General features: G+C 53.2%; 1 protein-coding gene across 4 annotated transcripts in view; it reads right to left on the bottom strand.

The window, feature by feature from the left end:
• Window positions 1-19832, bottom strand: part of ARHGAP44 (Rho GTPase activating protein 44) — a 119677-nt gene that overhangs the window by 1640 nt on the left and 98205 nt on the right. For 2 of the 4 annotated variants that reach the window (XM_043903887.1, XM_043903888.1), the window contains 9 exons: window positions 19381-19462; window positions 17578-17658; window positions 14803-14916; window positions 14118-14209; window positions 13011-13191; window positions 7431-7448; window positions 6549-6770; window positions 5020-5177; window positions 3786-4166 (listed from right to left, as the gene is read on the bottom strand). In XM_043903887.1, coding sequence (XP_043759822.1) covers window positions 3786-4166; window positions 5020-5177; window positions 6549-6770; window positions 7431-7448; window positions 13011-13191; window positions 14118-14209; window positions 14803-14916; window positions 17578-17658; window positions 19381-19462 — 1329 coding nt within the window. Of the gene's footprint in view, window positions 1-1814; window positions 1864-3785; window positions 4167-5019; window positions 5178-6548; window positions 6771-7430; window positions 7449-13010; window positions 13192-14117; window positions 14210-14802; window positions 14917-17577; window positions 17659-19380; window positions 19463-19832 lie in introns of all 4 variants that reach the window. The other 2 variants (XM_043903890.1, XM_043903889.1) reach the window with 2 other exon arrangements.

The following is a 19832-nucleotide window of genomic DNA, read 5'->3' as shown; positions in this document are numbered from 1 at the left end:
GGAACCAGACTCTGCATATAGAGGACGCCCCCTGGCTGGGCCAGCTGACACCGGATTGGGGATGTCAGGCCTGCGTTTAGTTCCCTGGCGTTTGCAGGGATCGGGTCACAGGCTGGAGACACAGCTGCCTCCCAAGTGCGTGGAAGGACAGGGGGTCCTGACACAGTGGCCCAACTCGAGACTCCACGTGTATGCCTGACAGGCTGGTGGAGGTGGGGCGAGGGTCTCCCTCAGGACCCCGGGAGTAAGGGGGGCAAGCTGCTCCCTGTGGGCACCGCCACCCCCGCCCCGCTCGCCTCCAGTTAGGCCTCTGCTTATACACTGAGAGGTCACTTCCTGGAAAAGGACCAGGAGGAGGGCTGGTCCCCAAGGCAACACGCACAGTGTCTGTCCAGACCTCAGCGGGCAGCCCAGGCATTGGACGGCGGGGCCTGACTCCCCAGGGCCGCAGGGCTAAGGGGACCTGCCACTTCCTCCGGGCCTGCTAAGCGGCCTCCGCTCAGCCTCGCTGTCCCCTGAGGTTGAGGGGGGGGACTGAGGACCCACACCACCGGGGAGCAGACCGGGGGTGGGGCTTCCTGTTTTTGTCAAACATTCCATCCAAGGAAGACCACGGCAAGTGGACAGACAGACGCGTGGACACTGTCTTCAAAGACACACAAACATGGAAGCTCTAGGACCAAGGCCCTCCTTTCCCCTGGCCCCCCATCCCCCCAAAACAGCCCCCTGCCTGACGGAGCAGAGATGGGGGGTGGGGGGTCCGCGGCTCCACAGCGCTCCTCCAGCTGCTGGCCTGCCCTGGAAGGTGTGGCACACCCTGCGGCTTGGGCTCAAAGCCCCGCCTCTGTCCCCAGGCGGAGTGTGACCTTGGGCGCCTTCCGACCCCGCCTGGGCCTGGCAGTCACTGTGGTGACACAGGTGGGAAGGTGCCCGCAGGCGAAGTGGGTAAAGGATGCGCAGCTGGAGGAGAGCCGCCCGGCGGCCACCTTGGCTGCTCCTTAAACCACACTGAGCAGGAGGGTAACTCAGGCAGCCGGGAGGCAGTGGGAGAGAACACCCTGCAGACCGCCGAGAAAAGAGAGGCCCATCCTTGGGACAGAGGCCCCAGGAGGCCTGTCAGGGGGCCCGTGTGGGCGGTGGACACCGCAAAGCCACTCCTGTCCAGAATGTGCAGCTTTCCCGGGGGGGGGTGGCGGGGACCCCTTGCTTCACTCTGGCTGCCCCATCTGACTCGGGCCCCAACACCTGCTTCCTGCCTGTTCTTACCTCCACTTTCCTTACGAGCTTCTGACCCTTTACAGGAGCAGGAGGCCTGGCAGAAACTGCTAGGAGGGCTCCCAGAGTATTTCATTGAATTGGACAGAAAGGCCCTGGCTAGCTGCATACCTGGGACAACATGAGCTCGGAGTGAATTCTAGAACGGACACTAGGGGTTCTTTAGAACCTGCTGACCAGCTCCCCGGGCTGGTCCTCTCCCCGGGGAGCCCTCCCCTAAACCCTGGGTACTTGTGCCTCCCCCAACACTGGGCATACGTCGTCAGCCAGCGGACCATCCAATGAAACAGGCCCGGGAGGAGGGAAGGGGCTGTCACCTCTCCCTTCTAAGCCTGTGTGGGCAGCAGCTGGGGCTGGGTGACCCTGGAAGGGGACAGTGAGGGAGAAGCTGAGCGCAGCCTCTTTCTCCTCCTGTGAAAAGCGAGGAGGCGGCCGGTGAGCCCCCAGGCCGCGGGAGGCTGCCGTGCAGGTCGGGGCGCATGCAGAGCGCGGGGTGCGGCCTGGCTGCGGGCGGGAGAGGTGAGGCCGGGACCGCTTACCCTGCAATCCCCCTCACGTGTCCACAACCGCGTCCCCCGTGTCACACAGCTGCGAGAACACAGTGACAGGAGTCGGAGAGAGGAAGAAACACGATGAGACGACAACGAACACAGAGCACGCCCACCATCACAGTCAGAGGGGCCGCAGCAAACCACGCCGACCACGCCGCTCAGACCACTGCCCTGCGGGACGAGGGGCCGGGCTGCCGCCCCCCAGGGGACATCAGGATGGGACAGGCCGGGCCCACAGGACTGCTCAAGGGCAGCAGCTCTGAGCCAGGGGTGGCCGGGGCCCCCTCCATCCATCAGGGACTCTTCCAGAACCACCAGTGGGAAGGAAGTGGTGCTCACTGTGGTTCTCCAGGGAGGGTTCTCCTTAATGTCTTAAGAGCCTCAGGGTGGACAGAGCAGCTGGGCCTTCACCATGAATCACATCCAAAGAAAGCCAGATCGCCAGACGGCCGCTCCCCATGATATATACGTCTGCTCCCCTGACCCCAGGCATGCGCACTGGACTGGTGTCTTCTAGTCAGCAAAGCACTAAACCCACAGGCTCACCTTCCATCTGGTCAAGGGAACCCTCACTCCCGAGGACGGACGTGGGGATGAATAAAAGCACAACCTGGTGTAGTCGGGACCCAGGGCCAGACCGCTCCCTCCAGTGTGTGTGTGTGGCATGTCTACGCGGAGGCAGCTGTGTTTGTATATGTGTGTGTGGTGTGTGTATATAGTAGGTGTATATATGGTGTATCTATGTGTGATTTATGTGTATCTGTGGTACAGGTATGTGCAAGCATGCTTGCATGCATGTATCTGTGTGGTGTGTGTGGGTTATGGTTACATGTTTTCCTAGAGGAAAAATAGCTCCACCTTTGATGTTAAATTTTAAAGTAAAACTAATCTTAGTTGTTATGGGCCTGTCCCACAAAGCGCCTCAAAGAACCAGGCTTACAGAATCTTTTCTGAAACTGCATGCTCAGTCACTTTAGTCATGTCCGACTCTGTGACTCCATGGAGTGTAGCCCTCCAGGCTCCTCTGCCGATGGGATTCTCTAGGCAAGAATACTGGAGTGGGTTGCCATGCCCTTCTCCAGGGGAAACTTCCCGACCCAGGGATCAAACCCATTATCTCTCACATCTGCACTGGCAAGCAGGTTCTTTTCTGAGCCTTTTCTAAATATATTTTGCTAGGAAAAAAACCCTTTTACTAATAAGGCTTGTTTGAAGTGAAGTGAAAGCCGCTCAGTCATGCTCTTTGTGACCCCATGGATTCATGGAATTCTCCAGGCCAGAATACTGGAGTGGGTACCTGTTTCCTTTTCCAGGGGATCGTCCCAACCCAGGGATTGAACCCAGGTCTCCTGCATTGCAGGCAGATTCTTTACCACCTGAGCCACCAGGGAAGCCCAACAATACTGGAGTGGGTAGCCTATCCCTTCTCCGGGGATCTTCCCGACCCAGGAATCGAACCAGGGTCTCCTGCACTGCAGGTGGATTCTTTACCAACTGAGCTATCAGGAAAGCCCATAGGGCTGTTTAGTTAATAGGAAAATACGTCTTTGTCTCTCAGTCTCTGTTCTCACGATGAAAACTGGTACCTGAACTGCCAGTGCGGAGCCGAGCAAAGCCCCAGACACACCTGTGCTGTGATCCTGCTTTCTGCCATCACAGTCCAGTCCCTCCTGAAGCCTCCTCTTCCTAGGATGCAGGGTGCTCAGCCCCCAGATGCAGGATCAGAACCCAGGCTGGCGGGTGTTCAATTGGGAGAAATCCTCTAGGGAGCCCCCTCTCTGCAGAACAACTGGGCCCGGGGCTGTCCACGGCCTCAGGGGGGCTTCTAAGGTGACCACCCCATATGCCACAGGTGGCTCCAGCACAGTCAGCCCCGGCAAACAGGGCCCACCTGCTGCAAAGTCCCCAGTGGTCCCTGCATGCTAAGGCTCACACAGGTGCCACGCGTGCCAAGGTTACCTGTTGACATGCTCTCCCCGGGGGACACGCCGTCCAGTGCGGGATGCTCTGACGACTGCGGGCTGGAGGCGGCGAGGCTGACGGTGGGCGGCTGGGGTGGCGGCAGGGTGGGCCTCTGCCGGGGCTTTGGAGTGGGCCGTGACTTGCTTAGGGCGCCCGTGAAGCCAGAGGGGGAGGCCAGTGGGGGTGCCGGGGCTGCGGGGGAGAGCTGGCCGGATGCCAGGGAGTAACCCGGGGGATAGCTGAGTCCATAGGGCGACGGGGTGCTGGGGGGCGTGGGGGACAGGCTGAGTGGGGATGGCTGGCCGGCAGGCTGCTCAGGGAGGGGCCCTGGCTGGCCGAAGGGGACCTTGGGTGGAATGGGTGCCAGCTTCTTGGAAACTGAAAGACAAACCAGCACACAGGGTCATTAAGTGGCACTCACCATCCATCTGTGTGGCTGTGAGCACCTTTCCCCGACTCCTCACCACCAGTGTCCCCACGCCCAGCTCCTGCCACCCTGAGGGCAGCTGATGCCATTTTAAAAAATTCACCTAGAATGGCAGATTTTCATATCTGCCCACCTGTTCACTAATATTTCCTCCTCTTCTCTGGATTCCTGCTGTGATTGGCACGCATGCATGTGCGCGCGTGCACACACACACACACACACCCACCCCAGCCAAACGGGAGAACACACGTCCCACCCCCAGGCAGCGGCTGAGTTCAGGGTCCTCCCATCGCTTCACGGTGATACAAGTACCAGGGTGGCTCGGAGAAGGTGGGAGTCGAGGATGCACTGTCCAGGAGGGGGTGATTAGAGATTTGGCCTGGACACTGGACCCTGGACAAAGCGATCATCCTCCAGGCAGGAAGCTCTTCTGGCTGAACCTCCAAAGGCTCTGGGATGCCGTAACAGTGACCTCTGAGCCAGAACGGAGGCCCAGAGCCTCAATCACTCAGCCTGTCTCCTCCCTGTCCTTGCCCTCAGTCCCATGTACTTGCCCCGGAAGTGTTTTCCCTTTAAGGATCCCAGGTGTAGATGTGGACAGATCTGCACTGCCCCGACCCCTCTGCACTCTTTACTTTTTTCCCTCTTTTGACTTTTATTGACTCAGGATCCTAGTTCGGTGATGACCAAGGATTGAACCTGTCCCGCTGCAGTGGGAGCAGAGTCTTAACCACCAGATCCCCGGGGAAGTCCCCACACTGCCTTCTTTCATTTATTCAGTGACAAGGGTGGTGGGGAACGTACCTTTCCGGAGAGTGTGAGGGCTCTGGTCCGCAGGTGGCTGGCCCGGACTCACGCCCGGCTGTACCCCGGGCTGCGTGCCTGCACTGGGTGTCCCCTGGCTAGAACCCGGACTTCCCTTCTGCCCTGATCCTGGAGAAAGCTCTTTGCTTTTAGAAGCGCTATAACATGAGAGTTACAAAACAGAGTCAGTCCCTGAACTCAGGCAGCTGAATCGTGAACTGAATATATGTTCTCTGGGCAGACGTGGTCCTCTCAGCCCTTCTTAAGGCCATCAGAGATGCCTGTGGAGGTGACCGGTCCCTCCTGGGGACTCTGAAGGCCCTGAGCTCCACTCCCATCTCCAGGTGGCCCCCTTACGGCCAGCTCCCTTTCCTGGCCTCGGCCCTCTCCCCAGCAGACCATCCCAGCAAGTCTCCTCTTTGTCAGTTTCCTCCTCCAGCCAGCAGCCCCTGCTTCCTCTCCCCCCCCCCCCTCCTGCATCCTGAAACAAAACCAAAGCCCGTGATTCCATGGCCGGAGTAAGCCAAGCGGTTCCTTGTCCTTTCTGGTGGAGCCATCAGTGACTACCCCATCCAGGGTCATCGCCAACCCCTGCCAACTCTGTCATTTCCTATCTCACAAGGAAAATACTTTCTACACATTAAAAAAAAATCCTGCAACCCCTTCACTTAGGGGATTGGCATCTGTGTGCGTGTGTGCACACACACAGCTGCATGCAAAGACTGGCTTAAAAGGTTCAGATTTCCAAAGTCTCCAAAATTTTCCCAATTCCTAACAATGCACAGTGGGCCTGGTGAAGTGGCTTTCTTAATTTTCTGAATTGTTGTTTAGAACAGAGACAAACGGCCAAGGGGTCTGTGCAACCCCGCTGGTAGAATCCCCTCTGACCATGCCCCTCTCAAGGGGGGCTGGGGGGACCTCCTCCCATGCGCCCATGGGGACCAGTGACCCTGTACTGGCTCAGATCACACTTTCCATCTTTGGAGGAACAAGGGCCTTTCTCCATAAAAGCTCATGGAACCAGCACTGGAACGAGCAGGCTCCCCAACTCTTCCTCCTTCATGAGGATGAAATACATGATCTTGTCACCTCCCTTCTTTACCTGACTTGCACCCATTTTAGCAGTAAAAATGGCCCCTATGCATCTAAAGGAAGAGGAGTGCAGAGGAGAACCACTGAAATTCTAAATTTCGAAACAGGCAACAAGCTGTAACAGTACAGGAGGGGACAGAGGAGCTGGGAACTCAGCTTCCTCGCCTGCTTTAGCAAGCTGCCACCTTACACGTGCGCCTGGGATGCTATTCTCAAAAAGCCTGGGCTCTCTGATCATACAGGGGCTGTGAATCCCTACCTGCTGCCAGCATGAAGCAGAAGCCAAACCAGGATGCTTAGAAAGGGGACGGGGGACATGACCAACTGCATGCGGCGCTGAGCTTGTTCAGCAAACCCGACACCCCTCATCCACGTGCACCGCAAGCTAGCCTACCCGGGGGGTCGGGTGGGGGGCAGCGCCCCGGACCCGGACTTACCTGGTCCGTTCAGCAGCAGGCTGGAGGCCGAGGCCGGATGGAGAGAGCGCGGGCACCACGGGGCCCTCAGGGGACTGCTCCGGGAGGGGCGACGGCAGGGGCGGGGTGAGCTCGGCGGGCGGGGCGGGGGGCTGCATGGCAGGCGGGGCGCAGGATGCCTTCCGGCCGGCCGAGGAGCCTCTTCGAGCCACCCACGACGTGTCCATGACCCTCACGCCCATGCTGGCCGGGGACAAAGACACCCAGGCTTAGCTGCGCGCCCAGGGCGCCAGGCTCCCGTCCCCACGAAGCGGCCAGCAGCGCAGCCCCGAGCAGCTCCTGGACCAAGGAAGCGAGGCGGCGGCCGTGCTCCTCGGAGCATCCCGCAGCTCCAGGCTGGGGCGGCCCGGGCACTGCTGGCCTTAGGACCGCGGCGTGCCCGTCAAGCTCCCTGGAACCCAAGCTTCCCTCAGAGCAGAGAGCGGCTTCTCTGGGGGTGGGGGGTCACCCACTCCTCCCAAGTGGAGGGTGGAGGTGAGGCGGGGCGGGGGAGGGGGGCGGGCAGCATCCGACTAGAACAGAGCACCGACCAGCAGGGACACCTGAACATCCATCCTTTTTGTCACCTGGGGGTCCGGGAGCACAGGACCGACTCAGGACTCCCGGGCCAGCCCCAGGACGTTGTTTTACAACCTCTGCAGGGTCTAGAGAGCAGGGCGAGGCTGATCATGCTCTGGTCAGTCCCCGCCCCCGATTCCACTTCAAGAAGGGAGGGGACACAGCTCTGAGTACATCGGCCAAAGCAACCAGACACGCACATTCACCCCTGCAGAGCTCGCTAAGGCACCGCTCGCTATTCCCATGGACTGCACGTGGCCTCGTGGCTACCCGAGGATACTGTACCTTTGGATTTTCCTAAGGCTGCAGGGACAGAAACACACAGACATTAGTGTGGTAAACACTGCGCCTGCCTCTGGACACACAGCGGCTCTCTGTCAGGGTCAGGGGCTAAGCCTGGGGCTTCCACGGGGCCTTGGAATTGTTTGTTTAGTCCGTCTCTCCAGTTAAAGTGACTCCTGTCTGCACAGGTGAAGAGCATCCTACCAAGCTCACAGGTGGATAAAGACAGAAGCTGAAGAGTTGACACTGGTGCTTGCAGTGGGGGTTGGGGGCATGTCACAAGGAAGGGAAAAAAACCCACAGAAGCAGCCATCCACTCTTTTCTAAGTTATATGACTTAGAAGGTGGTCAATCTCCTTTCCTGTGGTCTAGGAGGTGACTGGTTCCATGATACGTAGTCAAAGCCTTCACTGACTATGGCAAGAGCTAATACTGCCAGTGTTAAGGGAGACACAGATGTTCACGCAAGGAGAACCCCGGCCAGTCCCCCGTCTCCACCGGGGATAAGCAGAGGGCTGCCCCTTGCTTACTATCACCCACGCTGGCCAGAGGCACTGAGCTCCCACACCGTGACAGTCTGCCCATCTTGCAGAGGTGCAGCGAGAGTCAAACCAAAGGTTCAAGGCTGGGGACTGGTGGTAGCAGGTGGGATGTGGTCCTTTATGGAAATGTACAGGGAGGGAGCCTCCAGGAGGGGCACAGAGGAGGATGGTGGTACAGCGGGCACACAGAAAGGGACAGCCTCTGACACACTTTCCCCTGGGGAGGGCAGAGGGGAGACCCCCGAAGGGGAGACACCCCCACCACCACCACGCCACCCCTGTCTAGTGTCACTGTTAACACATTATTGACCGGGGCATTTTTGCAGAAGCTAACGCTTGTGGTGTTAATACACCTCTGGCCAATAATGTGTTAATAGTTCTCTTCTCCAAAGCATTTTGGGGGCAGATGGTCTCTCTCTGGGATCCACTACCAACCAGCTTGCAAGTCGTCTTGGCTCTGAGGACCCCCCACCAATAAACAGGCACCTTCTACAGGGGATCCAGTCACCCCCGTAGGTCACTCAAAACTCTGCAGCAGGGTCCAATGGCATCCCCTGGTATTTAAAGTAAGCTGTGGGCAAGTATCAAACTGTGCTCTTTGGGCTTCTAAATTTATCAGGATGAAAAAGAGCAAAAAGCTTAACATTCCACTTGGAGAAGCAAACTGACACCACTTTGTTGCAATGGTTGGTGATGCTGTTCCCTGTGGTTCCTAGAAGAGCCCTAAAGAAGGGCAGTCTCATACGCGCAGGTTTTCTTTCTTATCATACTCTCTTTCACTTAGAAAGACCTTCCCTGTTTGAGATGGGAGGCATGGGCTTTGGGATCAGGGCTGATGGGGGGAACGCCTTCTATTATCAACCGCATCTCCCAGCACCATAGACCCCAGACACCAGGCTACCTGGTGATCTTCTCCTGGTTCACCAAGGGGAGGAGGCGGAGGGAGGACTGACACCATGGGGAGGACGCAGAGGGAGGACCGATGAGACCCACTAAATATCAGCAGCAAAGCATCAGCAACCAAAAATCAACAGGTGAATGGACGCTCCTGCTTTTATAAACAGCTAAGCCACCTGTCATCACCACTCTCCCAGCTGAAGTGACTTTTGTGGGGCAGGTAGCATGCCCTGTGCCCAGGGAACAGGCATCAATGGTTCATGGATGTCTTCAAAAGGCAATAAAAATCTTTACGGACCAATGAGTCACAATGACAACAGTGACAATCTTGGAGGCATCAGAGCATGTTTACCTTCAGAGGCTAATGAAAATTTTCTTGGAACACTGGCAGATTTAAGTGTCTGAATGTCTAGCTAGAACTCCACCCAAAGACAAAATTTATAAAATTGCTTGGCATGTGGCCAAGAGCAAGGGAGCTACTCAGAGGTAGTAGAATACAACCAGAAGGTCACAGAAGCAGGTCACAAGTTTCTGCTCATTGTTCTGTCACACAAAGAAGTAATAGTCACAAGAATCAAATAACTTTGTGTTATTTTAAATAAACACCAGATTCAGCAGCCGCCCAGCTAGCTCAGTCGGTAGAGCATGAAACTCTTAAATAAACATCAGATTCAATCCATCGAAAACAACCAACTCCCTTAGAAACTTCACAGATACCCACATCGCTTATGGATGTCAACAATTCCCCACAGCCACTGCTTCTGGTGAGAATGAGAAGAACTTGGTTTTCAGATCCCTTTATAGTTGAATCAAGGCAGAGGCGAGAAGCCAGAGGCCATGAAGAACGCCTGAGAAGCAAAGGGCTTGGAGAGCAATTAGCAGAAAGCAGGATGACGTGGCAAGAGTCCAGGAGGGGACCCGTTCAAGGTTCTCATCTGCTTCCCCTTGGGATTCACACAGGGCAGGCTGGCTAGCAAGGCAGCTCCACTGAAGGCTACTGTTCCCTGCTTCACTCCTAGCCTATTGGGACCTCGTATTGCAGAGTAGCTTATCCTAAGCTAGGCTTTTCTAGTGACTCAGAAGCTTAAGAATGTGCCTGCCAATGCAGGAAACCCAAGTTAGACTCCTGGGTCACAAAGATCCCCTGGAGAAGGGAATGACTACCCACTCCAGTATTCTTGCCTGGAGAATCCCAAGGACAGAGGAGCCTGGTGGGCTATAGTCCACAGGGTCGCAAAGAGTTAGACATGACTGAGTGACTAATACTTCACACTATAACCTGGCAGGCCACACAGGGAAAAGATAAGATGCAGGACCTTAAAAATTAGGAGACAAAGGCCTGCCCCAGAAAAGAAAAATCTGAAAGTTGGAGATTTCAGCATAAGAACAGGTGTCTACAGAAAGAAAACATTTATCACTGGGAACAGAAGTTTGCTCTGGACCGTTCCAAGTGATGAATTGTCAGGGGTTAGCAGCTATATTTCTTTTTGACCTTTGTAGGATAGACATCTGTCATGCTGTTTTTATTTTTTATTTTTGGCCACATCATGTGGCATGCGGGATCTTAGTTCCCCAACCAGGGATCAAACCCACGACCCCTGCAGTGGAAGCGTGGAGTCTTGACCACTGGATCACCAGGAAAGTCCCCGTCATGCTGTTTTTGAATCCTGGTCAGGAAAGGTCTTACCCAGAGGTGTTGGCCAGTGTATGGATTTAAGTATACAGAGATCTGATAGACCTTGATTTTTCATCTAGAGATTGGTTACATTTGGAATCACTGGAAAAGACCCTGATGCTGGGAAAAATTGAAGGCAGGAGGACAAGAGGGGACAGAGAATGAGATGGTTGGATAGTATCACCGACTCAATGAATATGAGTTTCAGCAAACTCCGGGAGATGGTGAAGGACAGGGAGGCCTGATGTGCTGCAGTCCGTGGGGTGGCAAAGAGTCGGACATGACTGAACAACAAGTCTATCCTCATCTGGAAGGTTTCGATTTTTGTTCTGAAGATCAGTTACATTTGGCAAATACTTGCTGAGAGAAAGGAAGCAAGAAAGCCTGGTATCTCCCCCAAAATCCACAGGAGCTTTGGGAGCTCCTGGACCATTTAAGATGAACTTGGAGGCTGGGCAGCAGTGGCACAGTAGATGCCAACATGAGAGATGAGTAAGAAGGATCCTAAAGATCTTGGCTCAGCCTTGCCCACACTCCCCCAGGAAGGCCAGAATCAAGTATTTCTAGCTCCTCTAGGGATCATTCCTCTCCTAAATGCATAACTAAGTTTCTTTACCTCCTCAGGACAAATAACAAGCCGGAGGCACCAGGCAACATTTCACAGACCTTGTCTCAGCACCCACAAATGTGTGAATCCAGGAAATGTGGAAGCAGAGGTGGAGCCTGGGCCAAGAACACGCCTCCTGAAGGCCGAGCTGACAACCCAAGCCCCAAATATGAGTCAAGGTTTCCATGGTACCCAGAACCTCAAGCTCTGTCTGAAGAAAAATTCCTGCACCCTCTCACCACTCCACAACCCTGTTCAGAGTAGCTGCATTTGGGGTTCTCCATCTTTCTACTTGGTCTTCAGAGGACCCCAGTATCCACAATCACAACAGCAAGCTCCTTGGAACACAAGTTCTATCTCATGACAACAGGCTTTTTGATGTAATAAACTTGGGAAAGGATGCCATAGCCCCCTGTGAAGAGTGACAGATCACAGCATGTAAAAGACCCCACAAACTCATACATTCAGGAAAGAGGCTTCAATGTGTTGAATCACGTGTCTCAGGAACTCACGAGACCCGGGTGTCTATCTCCTCCCCGCTGCCCCAACATAACCAAGCATCAGTGGAACCTGTGTTCCATAGAGCACCTCAGGTTGCTCCTGAACCTCTCAATTACACATGCTTATTCCAAATTACAGGCTTCCCTGGTGGCTCAGGGGTAAAGAATCTGCCTGCCAGTGCAGGAGACATGGGTTCCATCCCTGGGTCAGGGAGATCCCCTGGAGTAGGAAATGGCAACGCATTCCAGTATTCTCGTCTGGGAAATTCCAAGGACAGAGGAGCCTGGTGGGCTATCATCCAGAGGGTCGCAAAGAGTCAGACATGACTTAGCAACTGAATAACAACAACATTACAAATCACAGCACCTCCAGGCTAAGGTCTCTGTGTAGACATGCCCGTGGGTTCAGTTGCCGCTGTCAGCTGACCTGGTGAGGCCCTCTGAGGGTTGGAGCAGAAGAGGCATTGCTACAGGCACGTCAAGTAGGACTGGACAGAGCAGCTACACAGGGGGGCACGGCCTCAGTATCCTTTTTCTTTTTTTGGCACACTGCATGGCATGTGGGATCTTAGTTCCCTGACCAGGGATTGAACCTGCACCCCCTGCATGGAAGCTCTGAGTCCTAACCTAAACTGACAACCTAACTTGACCACCAGGGAAGTCCCCAGTGTCCTTTTTCTTTTTTTTTTAAAAAGCTTGTTCTGATTCTCTTTCGTTGCATAACAAACCACCCTCAAAATTTAGTAGCTTATCGATCCAGGCCACAAATCCACAATTCTGACCAAACTTGGCAGGGTCAGCTTGACTAATCCACACAGCACTAGCTGAGGTGGCTTGACTTACGTAGTTTTAGCCTCTGTACCCCTAAGGCTCCAGCAGCACCTGCGAAACTGCCTGCAGACCCTGGGGTCCCAAAGAGATGGCTCTCTATCCACAGAAATCCTGACCCTGGTTCTTTATACTCAGAAGACCATACTATAGGGGCCAGTGGACACTGAACGCCCCGAGATGCCACAGTGACAACTTTCTCGTAGGGGTCATCTGGATGGCTTTTCAGAGGGGACTGGGAGTCAGACGAGGTCTGGCCAGGGAGACGGGGAGCCCAGCTCTGATGCAGAGACACCTGGGAGCGAAGGACCACAACTGACCCTCCAGGGTATTCCCCCAGCTAGAGACGCCTCATGCAGGAACGGAATTGCTTAAAAACCACATTTAAAAGACAAATTCCAAAGCATTTGCTGGCATCAGGAATGAGGTGACAGGGCCACTTAAACTGCTGGTGGTTAAGCGCCGCCTTCCTGTCGTTCATCTCAGTCAACCCCTCCCTCCCCCAAAGCCGAGAAAAGGGACGCGAGTTCATACCCATCCTTTTTGTAAAACTCCAGCATCATGTTATCTGTGGCCACACTGAGGGGCCGGCGGGCCTGCTCGGGCTGGCGCCGGTCGGCGGGGTCCATGTCTGGGGAGGGCATTGAGCTGTAGTTGGCGTTGTGGTTCACATGCACCGGACTCCCGTAATTGCCCGTGATGTTGAACTCTATCTCTGCGGGGAAGACAGAATAGATGCACACGGTCTGTGAGTCGGCCAAGCCCTTCCTGGGTAGGAGGGAAACCAGTAGAGAAATGGCCACTCTTTTATGGGTCACCCCTGAAAATCTCATCCCATGGTTCAATGTTAGATCATCTGTTGATATTAACTCATCTTATTATATTTCGTCCTATTACCAGGTGAGCCCATGTGCTCACCTAGCATGTAATAGAATAGGGACTTAATAAAGCACTTTTTCATCTGTGATTCACAAAACAAATTCAGTCAAACAGGAACAGATGGGTATTTTCTTTTTGAAAAAAAAATGGCAGAATCATCTATCTCAATCCTCACATTTAAGACTGAAATAAATGCCAGAGTGGTCTAAATCAAATCAGGAAAAAGGGCAATGCCCACTCTCAACACTGTTATCTGATATTGCTGAAGTGCTTGCCAATGAAATTAGTCAAGAAAAGAAAATAACAGTCAATATTACTATCTGTAGACAATGATGATGGGATGTCTTTTCAGAAAACCAAAGAGAAAAAAAAAAATTACAGGATTAGAAACAGAAAGAGATCTCACTAAAACTGTGGGCTCTCAAATGGAGTCTCATCTCATCCCCTCCTGACTACAGCCGATTTATCTGCAGTGCTCATGAGCTCAGCCACAGAACCTACAGAGTTTTACCTTGAACTCCTATCTCCTTTGTTTCTTTATCCTGATTTTCTACCACTGGCCAAAGGTGGTATGCACAGGGGGCTTAAAAACACACACACACACACACACACACACACACACACACACACACACACACACACACACACACACACACACCCCCCCCCCCTTGGCCAGTGGTACTCGATTTCAAAGATTCAGAACTCACAGTAACCTCCCATTTCCCACAGAAGCCTACTCCCACATCAGATGCTGCCACGTACCCCCGGGGAAGAACCAGTCTGCGTGCTGGATGATGGGCTCGATGATCCCGACGATCTGCAGCGAGACTGTGGTCATCATCTCCGTGATGTTCCTGAGGGCACAGGGCAGAGGAGGGCAGGCGGGGTGAGCAGCCGAGGCAGGGAGGGGGCCCTGGACCATAAGCCTGCACACTTGGTTCTGAGAGCATGTGTCCTCTTGGGGAGGGCACTTCACCTTTCTGAACCTCTCCCCATGTCTACAGAATGGAGACATCCCCCAGAAGTCCTCCCTATAGGAGACGAGTGAGTAACACACACAAAATCACCAAGTCTGAGGACTGATTCTCACAACTGCCAGACTCATCCTTTCCCAGCTCTGTTCTCTCTGTCAAGACAGCACTCTGTCCTTCTGTATCCCAGTGCTGGGATGTGCTTTCCACAGAGGGCCCAGGGGCCTGGAAGAGCTTGCCAGACCTGGTGCTGACCCAGATGAGCTCAGAAAAGACCCTGGCTATAGGCCTGGCTCTGAGACTATCAACAGGAAAGATCTGAAGAATTCTGGGCCTCCTCCTGAGTCTAAAGAAGGACCAGCTCAAGACAGGCATATGACCTGACACATAAATAAGGCTAGTTGTTATCTGGCCATCCCACCCAGGCCCCCACAGCCCCCAATGTGACCCACACACCCCTTCCTCCCTGGACTCACCCTTCAGCTTGTGGCCATAGCAGGTTGGGTCCTAATACAATGGCCATGTTACTGGGTGTCATCTTGTTGACATCTTGGTATTCTGAGAGCTTGGATAAAAACTTGATCAAGTATCTGAAAGGATGTGAGAAGGACCAGGTTTAATGAGGGCTCGATACCAGCCATGGTCCCCTAACACCAGCTGGAATCATCTTTTACTGACAAGAAGACTCATACATCCTACAATATAATCAAGATGTGTCACATGTCACGACACAAGAATGCTCCAAAAACAGACAGAGCTCTTCCTGGGCTGTGTCCTGGGCTAGCTGTAAATGTCTGCTTCAACAAACTGTGGCCAGGATAAAATTCTCCATCCTTCCTTTGACTCAGGGCATGATGCCAGAAATTCCCTCCTTCTTTTCAAACCTCTGTCACCTCCTATCTTCCCTGTGTGTAGAGGTGAGAAGTAGTGTGTAGCTGTCACTAGTGGGGACATTTTCATGCTAGGAGCAGTGTCTCAGTGGGGCTATGAGAGCCAGTGAAGAAAACGTTAGACCTAGACTTAGCATGTGGCCCAGCAATTCCACTCCTAGAGAAATACGTCCACACAAAAATGTGGACGCAAATGTTCCCAGCAGCATTAGTCATCATAGCTGAAAAGGAGAGACCACCCAAATATCCATTAAGGGACGAACAGATGAATAAAACGCGGTCCCATCCATACAGTGGAGTACTACTCAGCCCTGAACAGGACTGAAATACTGACACATGCTACTGCATGGATGAACCTCGGAAACTTGATGCCAATGGAGAAAAGCCAGACACAGAGACCCCAAGGTGAATGACTCCATCTGTATGAAAGGCCCGGCGCAGGCAAATCGACAGAGACAGAACATAGATGAGAGTTTGCCAGGGGCTGGGTAAGCAGAAATGGGGAGTTACTGTTGATGGGAACAGCATTTCTTTGTGGGGGTGATGAAAATGTTTTCAAATTACACAGTGGTCATAGCTGCACAACTCTGCAGATTTACAAAAACCCATTTAATTGCACACTTTTAAAAGGGGACAATGGCATATGAATTGTTATGTCAATAAAGCTATTATTTAAAAAAACAAATCAGTGAGTGAGTAGCTGTGCACAAATGAAGCATAAAGAGAGCTTTCCCAAACTATACCAAACCTGCCTGGTCCCGCACAGGCCCCAGACCCCAAAGTCCATCTCTTCCCGGGCTCTTGGTTATATAGACAGTGGGTCCAGCCCCAGGCTGCCTGGACCACAGCGAAGCGGCTCCTTCAGCGACTGCTGCCCACAGAGCACAAAGACCCTAAGCCACTGATGGGCCACCTCCACCCACATCCGGCTGCATCACACCCTCCAAGAGGCCACACATGCCTTGACCAGGTATGGGGCCTGAGCCGAGCATGGTCAATCCACGGACTGGCCAGTGGCCCAGCATCACTTCAAGAATCATTCTTGCTCTTGATCTGATTCTTGCTCGTGGGATGCTTTCTTTCAATTTTGTATATATTTAACACTTTAAGCATTTTACAGTGTGCAGTTCATTAGCATTACTTTCCATTGTGATGCAACCATCACCACCATCCATCCCCAGAATTTTTCATTACCCCAAACTAAAGCTTGACACCCATGAAATCACAGTCCACCTCCTGCTCCTGACCCCTCCCCAGTTACCTTAGCCACCATTCTACACTCTGGCAACCACCATTCTACTTTATATCTTTATGAATTGACTACTGAATGTACTGCTTTTGAGTGGAACTGTTCAGAATCTCCCCTTTTGTGTTTGGCTTCTTTCATTTACCATATAGCCTTCAACGTTCACCCATATTGTAGCAAGAATGAGAATGTCTCTTCTATTTGAGGCTGAATACTGCATTGTATGTACTTTTTGTTCACCTATATTTATCCATTGCTGGACATGTGGGCTGTTTCCACCTCTTGGTTATTGTGAATAACGCTGGCATGAATGTAGGTGTACAAAATCAAGTCCCTACTTTCCAATCTTTTGGAAATACACCCAGAAGTGGAATTGCTGGGTCATACAGAAATCCTATGTTTGTCTTAGGACCCGCCATGAGAAGTCACTCCTGGGATTTTTAACAGGAAAACAGAAATAATCAGGCAGATGGCAGTAGGAGCTGCAGCTGAAAATATGCATCTAAGGAAGCTCCAAGGACGGGGGGAGGGCCAGGAGCGATGCTGGTGCAAAGTGATGAGGAAGCAGAAAGTGGAAAAGAGCATAAGCCTGGGAGGGAAAAGATGCGCAGAGCAGTGGGAAGTGAAACCTGGGTGAGGGTGAGAAAAGTAAGAGACAGACACATGGAAAATTGCTGGTGACAAGTGGAAACCAGAGAACATTCTCCCAGCCTCTTCTTCCTGAAGCCTGGCTCCAGGACACAACTGCCAAGTCCAGCTCAGGATCTGGTCAGCATGGCCCCTGGGATCCACAGGCACCTGTCTTTACAATAAACCCTGGTATCTGAAAGCAACCTGCATTCACCCTTGCTCCTTGCAAACCAAAGAACTGCGTCAGCCAGCAGCTGGTCAGGTAGCCCGCAACATCCCACAGCCCCATTCAGTCTGTTTCCTCATCTTCAGGATGGTAATTCACAACCTCCCAGGATGGCTTGAAGTTGAAAAGAGAGCCTGCTTGTTAAATATGGTTTGGACACTGTGTAACCCCAAGCTTGCCAGTGACCATGCCTTTTGGCCAGGAAACGTGTGTCTGAGGCTTAAATAACCTTGACCCAGCGTCTCCAGTGTCCACTCACCGGATGTTGTTGTGATTGGCTTTGGGCAACTTCTCACATGCGTTCCACAGCGCCTGGAGCCTCTTGTCCTGGTCCTGGATGCTGGAAAATTAACAGGAAAAGCAACTGGTTGAGTACGGACCAATGAAGTCTTACCAGTACTCAGACTCACCAGCCATCGAAATATTTGAGAAAAGGAACCAGCCGTTGTCAGTGACCATATCAGTAAACTATTTTCATTCATATCTTCGGTTTTTATTATTTCCCCCTCAATAATCTTTCAGTCTTGGCTGTGCTGTTTTAACAGTACTTCCCCTGCACACATCACATGGCCCAGGTCAGTGTGAACTGGGGCAGCAGGTGAGGACGGAGGGCAGACACCTGCACCTGAGTGGGTGGGGCTGTGATGTCATCGGGAGGTTGGTTCTGGCACAGGACACCAGAAACAGGTCAGCTCCCCTTCACGCCACCACGGCGTGGTGCCCAGGCCCACAGATAGTTTAATGCACATTAAGCTTCTCGGCATGTGGAATGTAACAGACGCTCAATAAACACCTTCTGAACAAGTAAACGACATGAACTCATATAGACATAAGGATATCTGACCCTTGAAGACACAACTCAGAGGTGGATAGTTTCCACAACCAAAGGATTCTACATTCTACAGAGAGACTTGCTCGAAGGGTTTCTCTACTGATAGGTCTTCTAAGGATTAAAAGAGATTACTGAAAGGTCTATATATGTATTTGCTGTTGTTAGGACTACATTTTTAAATATACATTTTTACGAAAACCTCCATCAGGGTTTACAGGGTTAGGAAGGCCTTATGCTGAAAGAACCTTTTAACAAGAAAAACTGAAAAGTAAACAACCTCCCTCCCCCCCGCCAGGAGGCTCAGCTCTGACCCTCTGACTCACAACCCAAGGTAGGGGACGGCCATCGAGGGGGCCCCCAGAAGTCCCTGCTTCCATCCTGACCAAGCCGAGAAAAACTCCCTTTTCTGCTCATCAATCCTCTCTAAGGTCAAAAGGCAGATGCTGCCAAGGTCTTTCCTTCAATGAAAAATCAACATCCATATGGGACTTTCTTTGTAGTCCAGTGGTTAAGACTACACGCTCTCAATACAGGGGGCACAGTTTGATCCCTTTTCAGGGAACTAAGATGCCACATGCCAAGCATGGCAAAAAACAAAACAAAACAAAACAAAAAACAGGCAAAAATAAAATAAAATCAACACCCACATCCTGAGGGTCTTTGGCGTATCAGGCAGTGTCACAGGGGTTAGGGAGTGGGAGGCAGTCAGAAGAGACGGTCATCCCTCCCTGCCCCCCATCAGCTCACAATCCAACCAGCTACACAAACACAGCCTTGAATTTGATCAGTCCCTGCAGAGAACCCGGGGGATAGGGCAGACTCTAACTACCAGCTGCTGGGCACCAGTTGTCAGGAAGGACGCCTCTCTGAGGTGACCTTCAGGGTGGGACCCAAAGAGTCAGAAGGAGCCTAGGAGGCAGAGGTTTTGGGAAACCAAAACCTGTCACATGGCAGGGAATGGGCAGCGTGAAGAGGGGTCTGAGAGGTGATGGGAGCCCGGGGCCTCCCTGAGTCCTCTCGAAGGCCCAGCTGGGGCTCTGGGCCACTCTGTGGCTCCAGCCTGCGACCCACACCAGGGGACCTGGCTCTCCGGGCACACGTACAAGCCTCTCCCTACGACACACACCAAGATGCAGACTTGCCGGATCCCACGTGGCACACTCGCACAGTTTCAATCAAGGCTCCACATAAACCGCACCCACAGGACACGTGGAGACCCAGCGTACTCACTTGGAAGCCTGAATCCACTCGTCATAGAGTTCAAAGGTCATCAGAGGTTCTGGCAGCTCCCGGAGGTAAGACTTGAGAGCTCCTGGACGTGAACACCGTATGGGCCGTGAGCTGCCGGGATGCGGCAGACACCTGCTACCAGCCAGTGTCACCAGGGGGGCCAGGTTTGGGAAAGGTTTCCCAACCCTCGTGACCAGGTCACATGGTGGCTGCCACATGCCTGGATCCAAGGCTCTGGCGTGGCCGTGAGGGCCTCCCCTTTCGTGTTACCACCATCACCCCCTCCCCTGGCACCTTGGGGATGGGGAGGCCTTCCTTCAAGGGCACAGCAACCAGGCCTAAGGTGGGGTCTTGAGCGGACATGCCCGGAGCATGGCGGGGAGCCAGGGGCCGAGTGTCCCCGACAGTGGCTGTACGTATTCCATGCCCACCCCTTCCCCTGGAGCTCCTCC

The sequence above is a fragment of the Cervus elaphus genome, chromosome 5 (assembly GCF_910594005.1).
Source record: "Cervus elaphus chromosome 5, mCerEla1.1, whole genome shotgun sequence".
NCBI lineage: Eukaryota > Metazoa > Chordata > Mammalia > Artiodactyla > Cervidae > Cervus > Cervus elaphus.
Note: the sequence above shows the minus strand (reverse complement) of the source record. Positions and strands in the feature narration are given on the sequence as shown.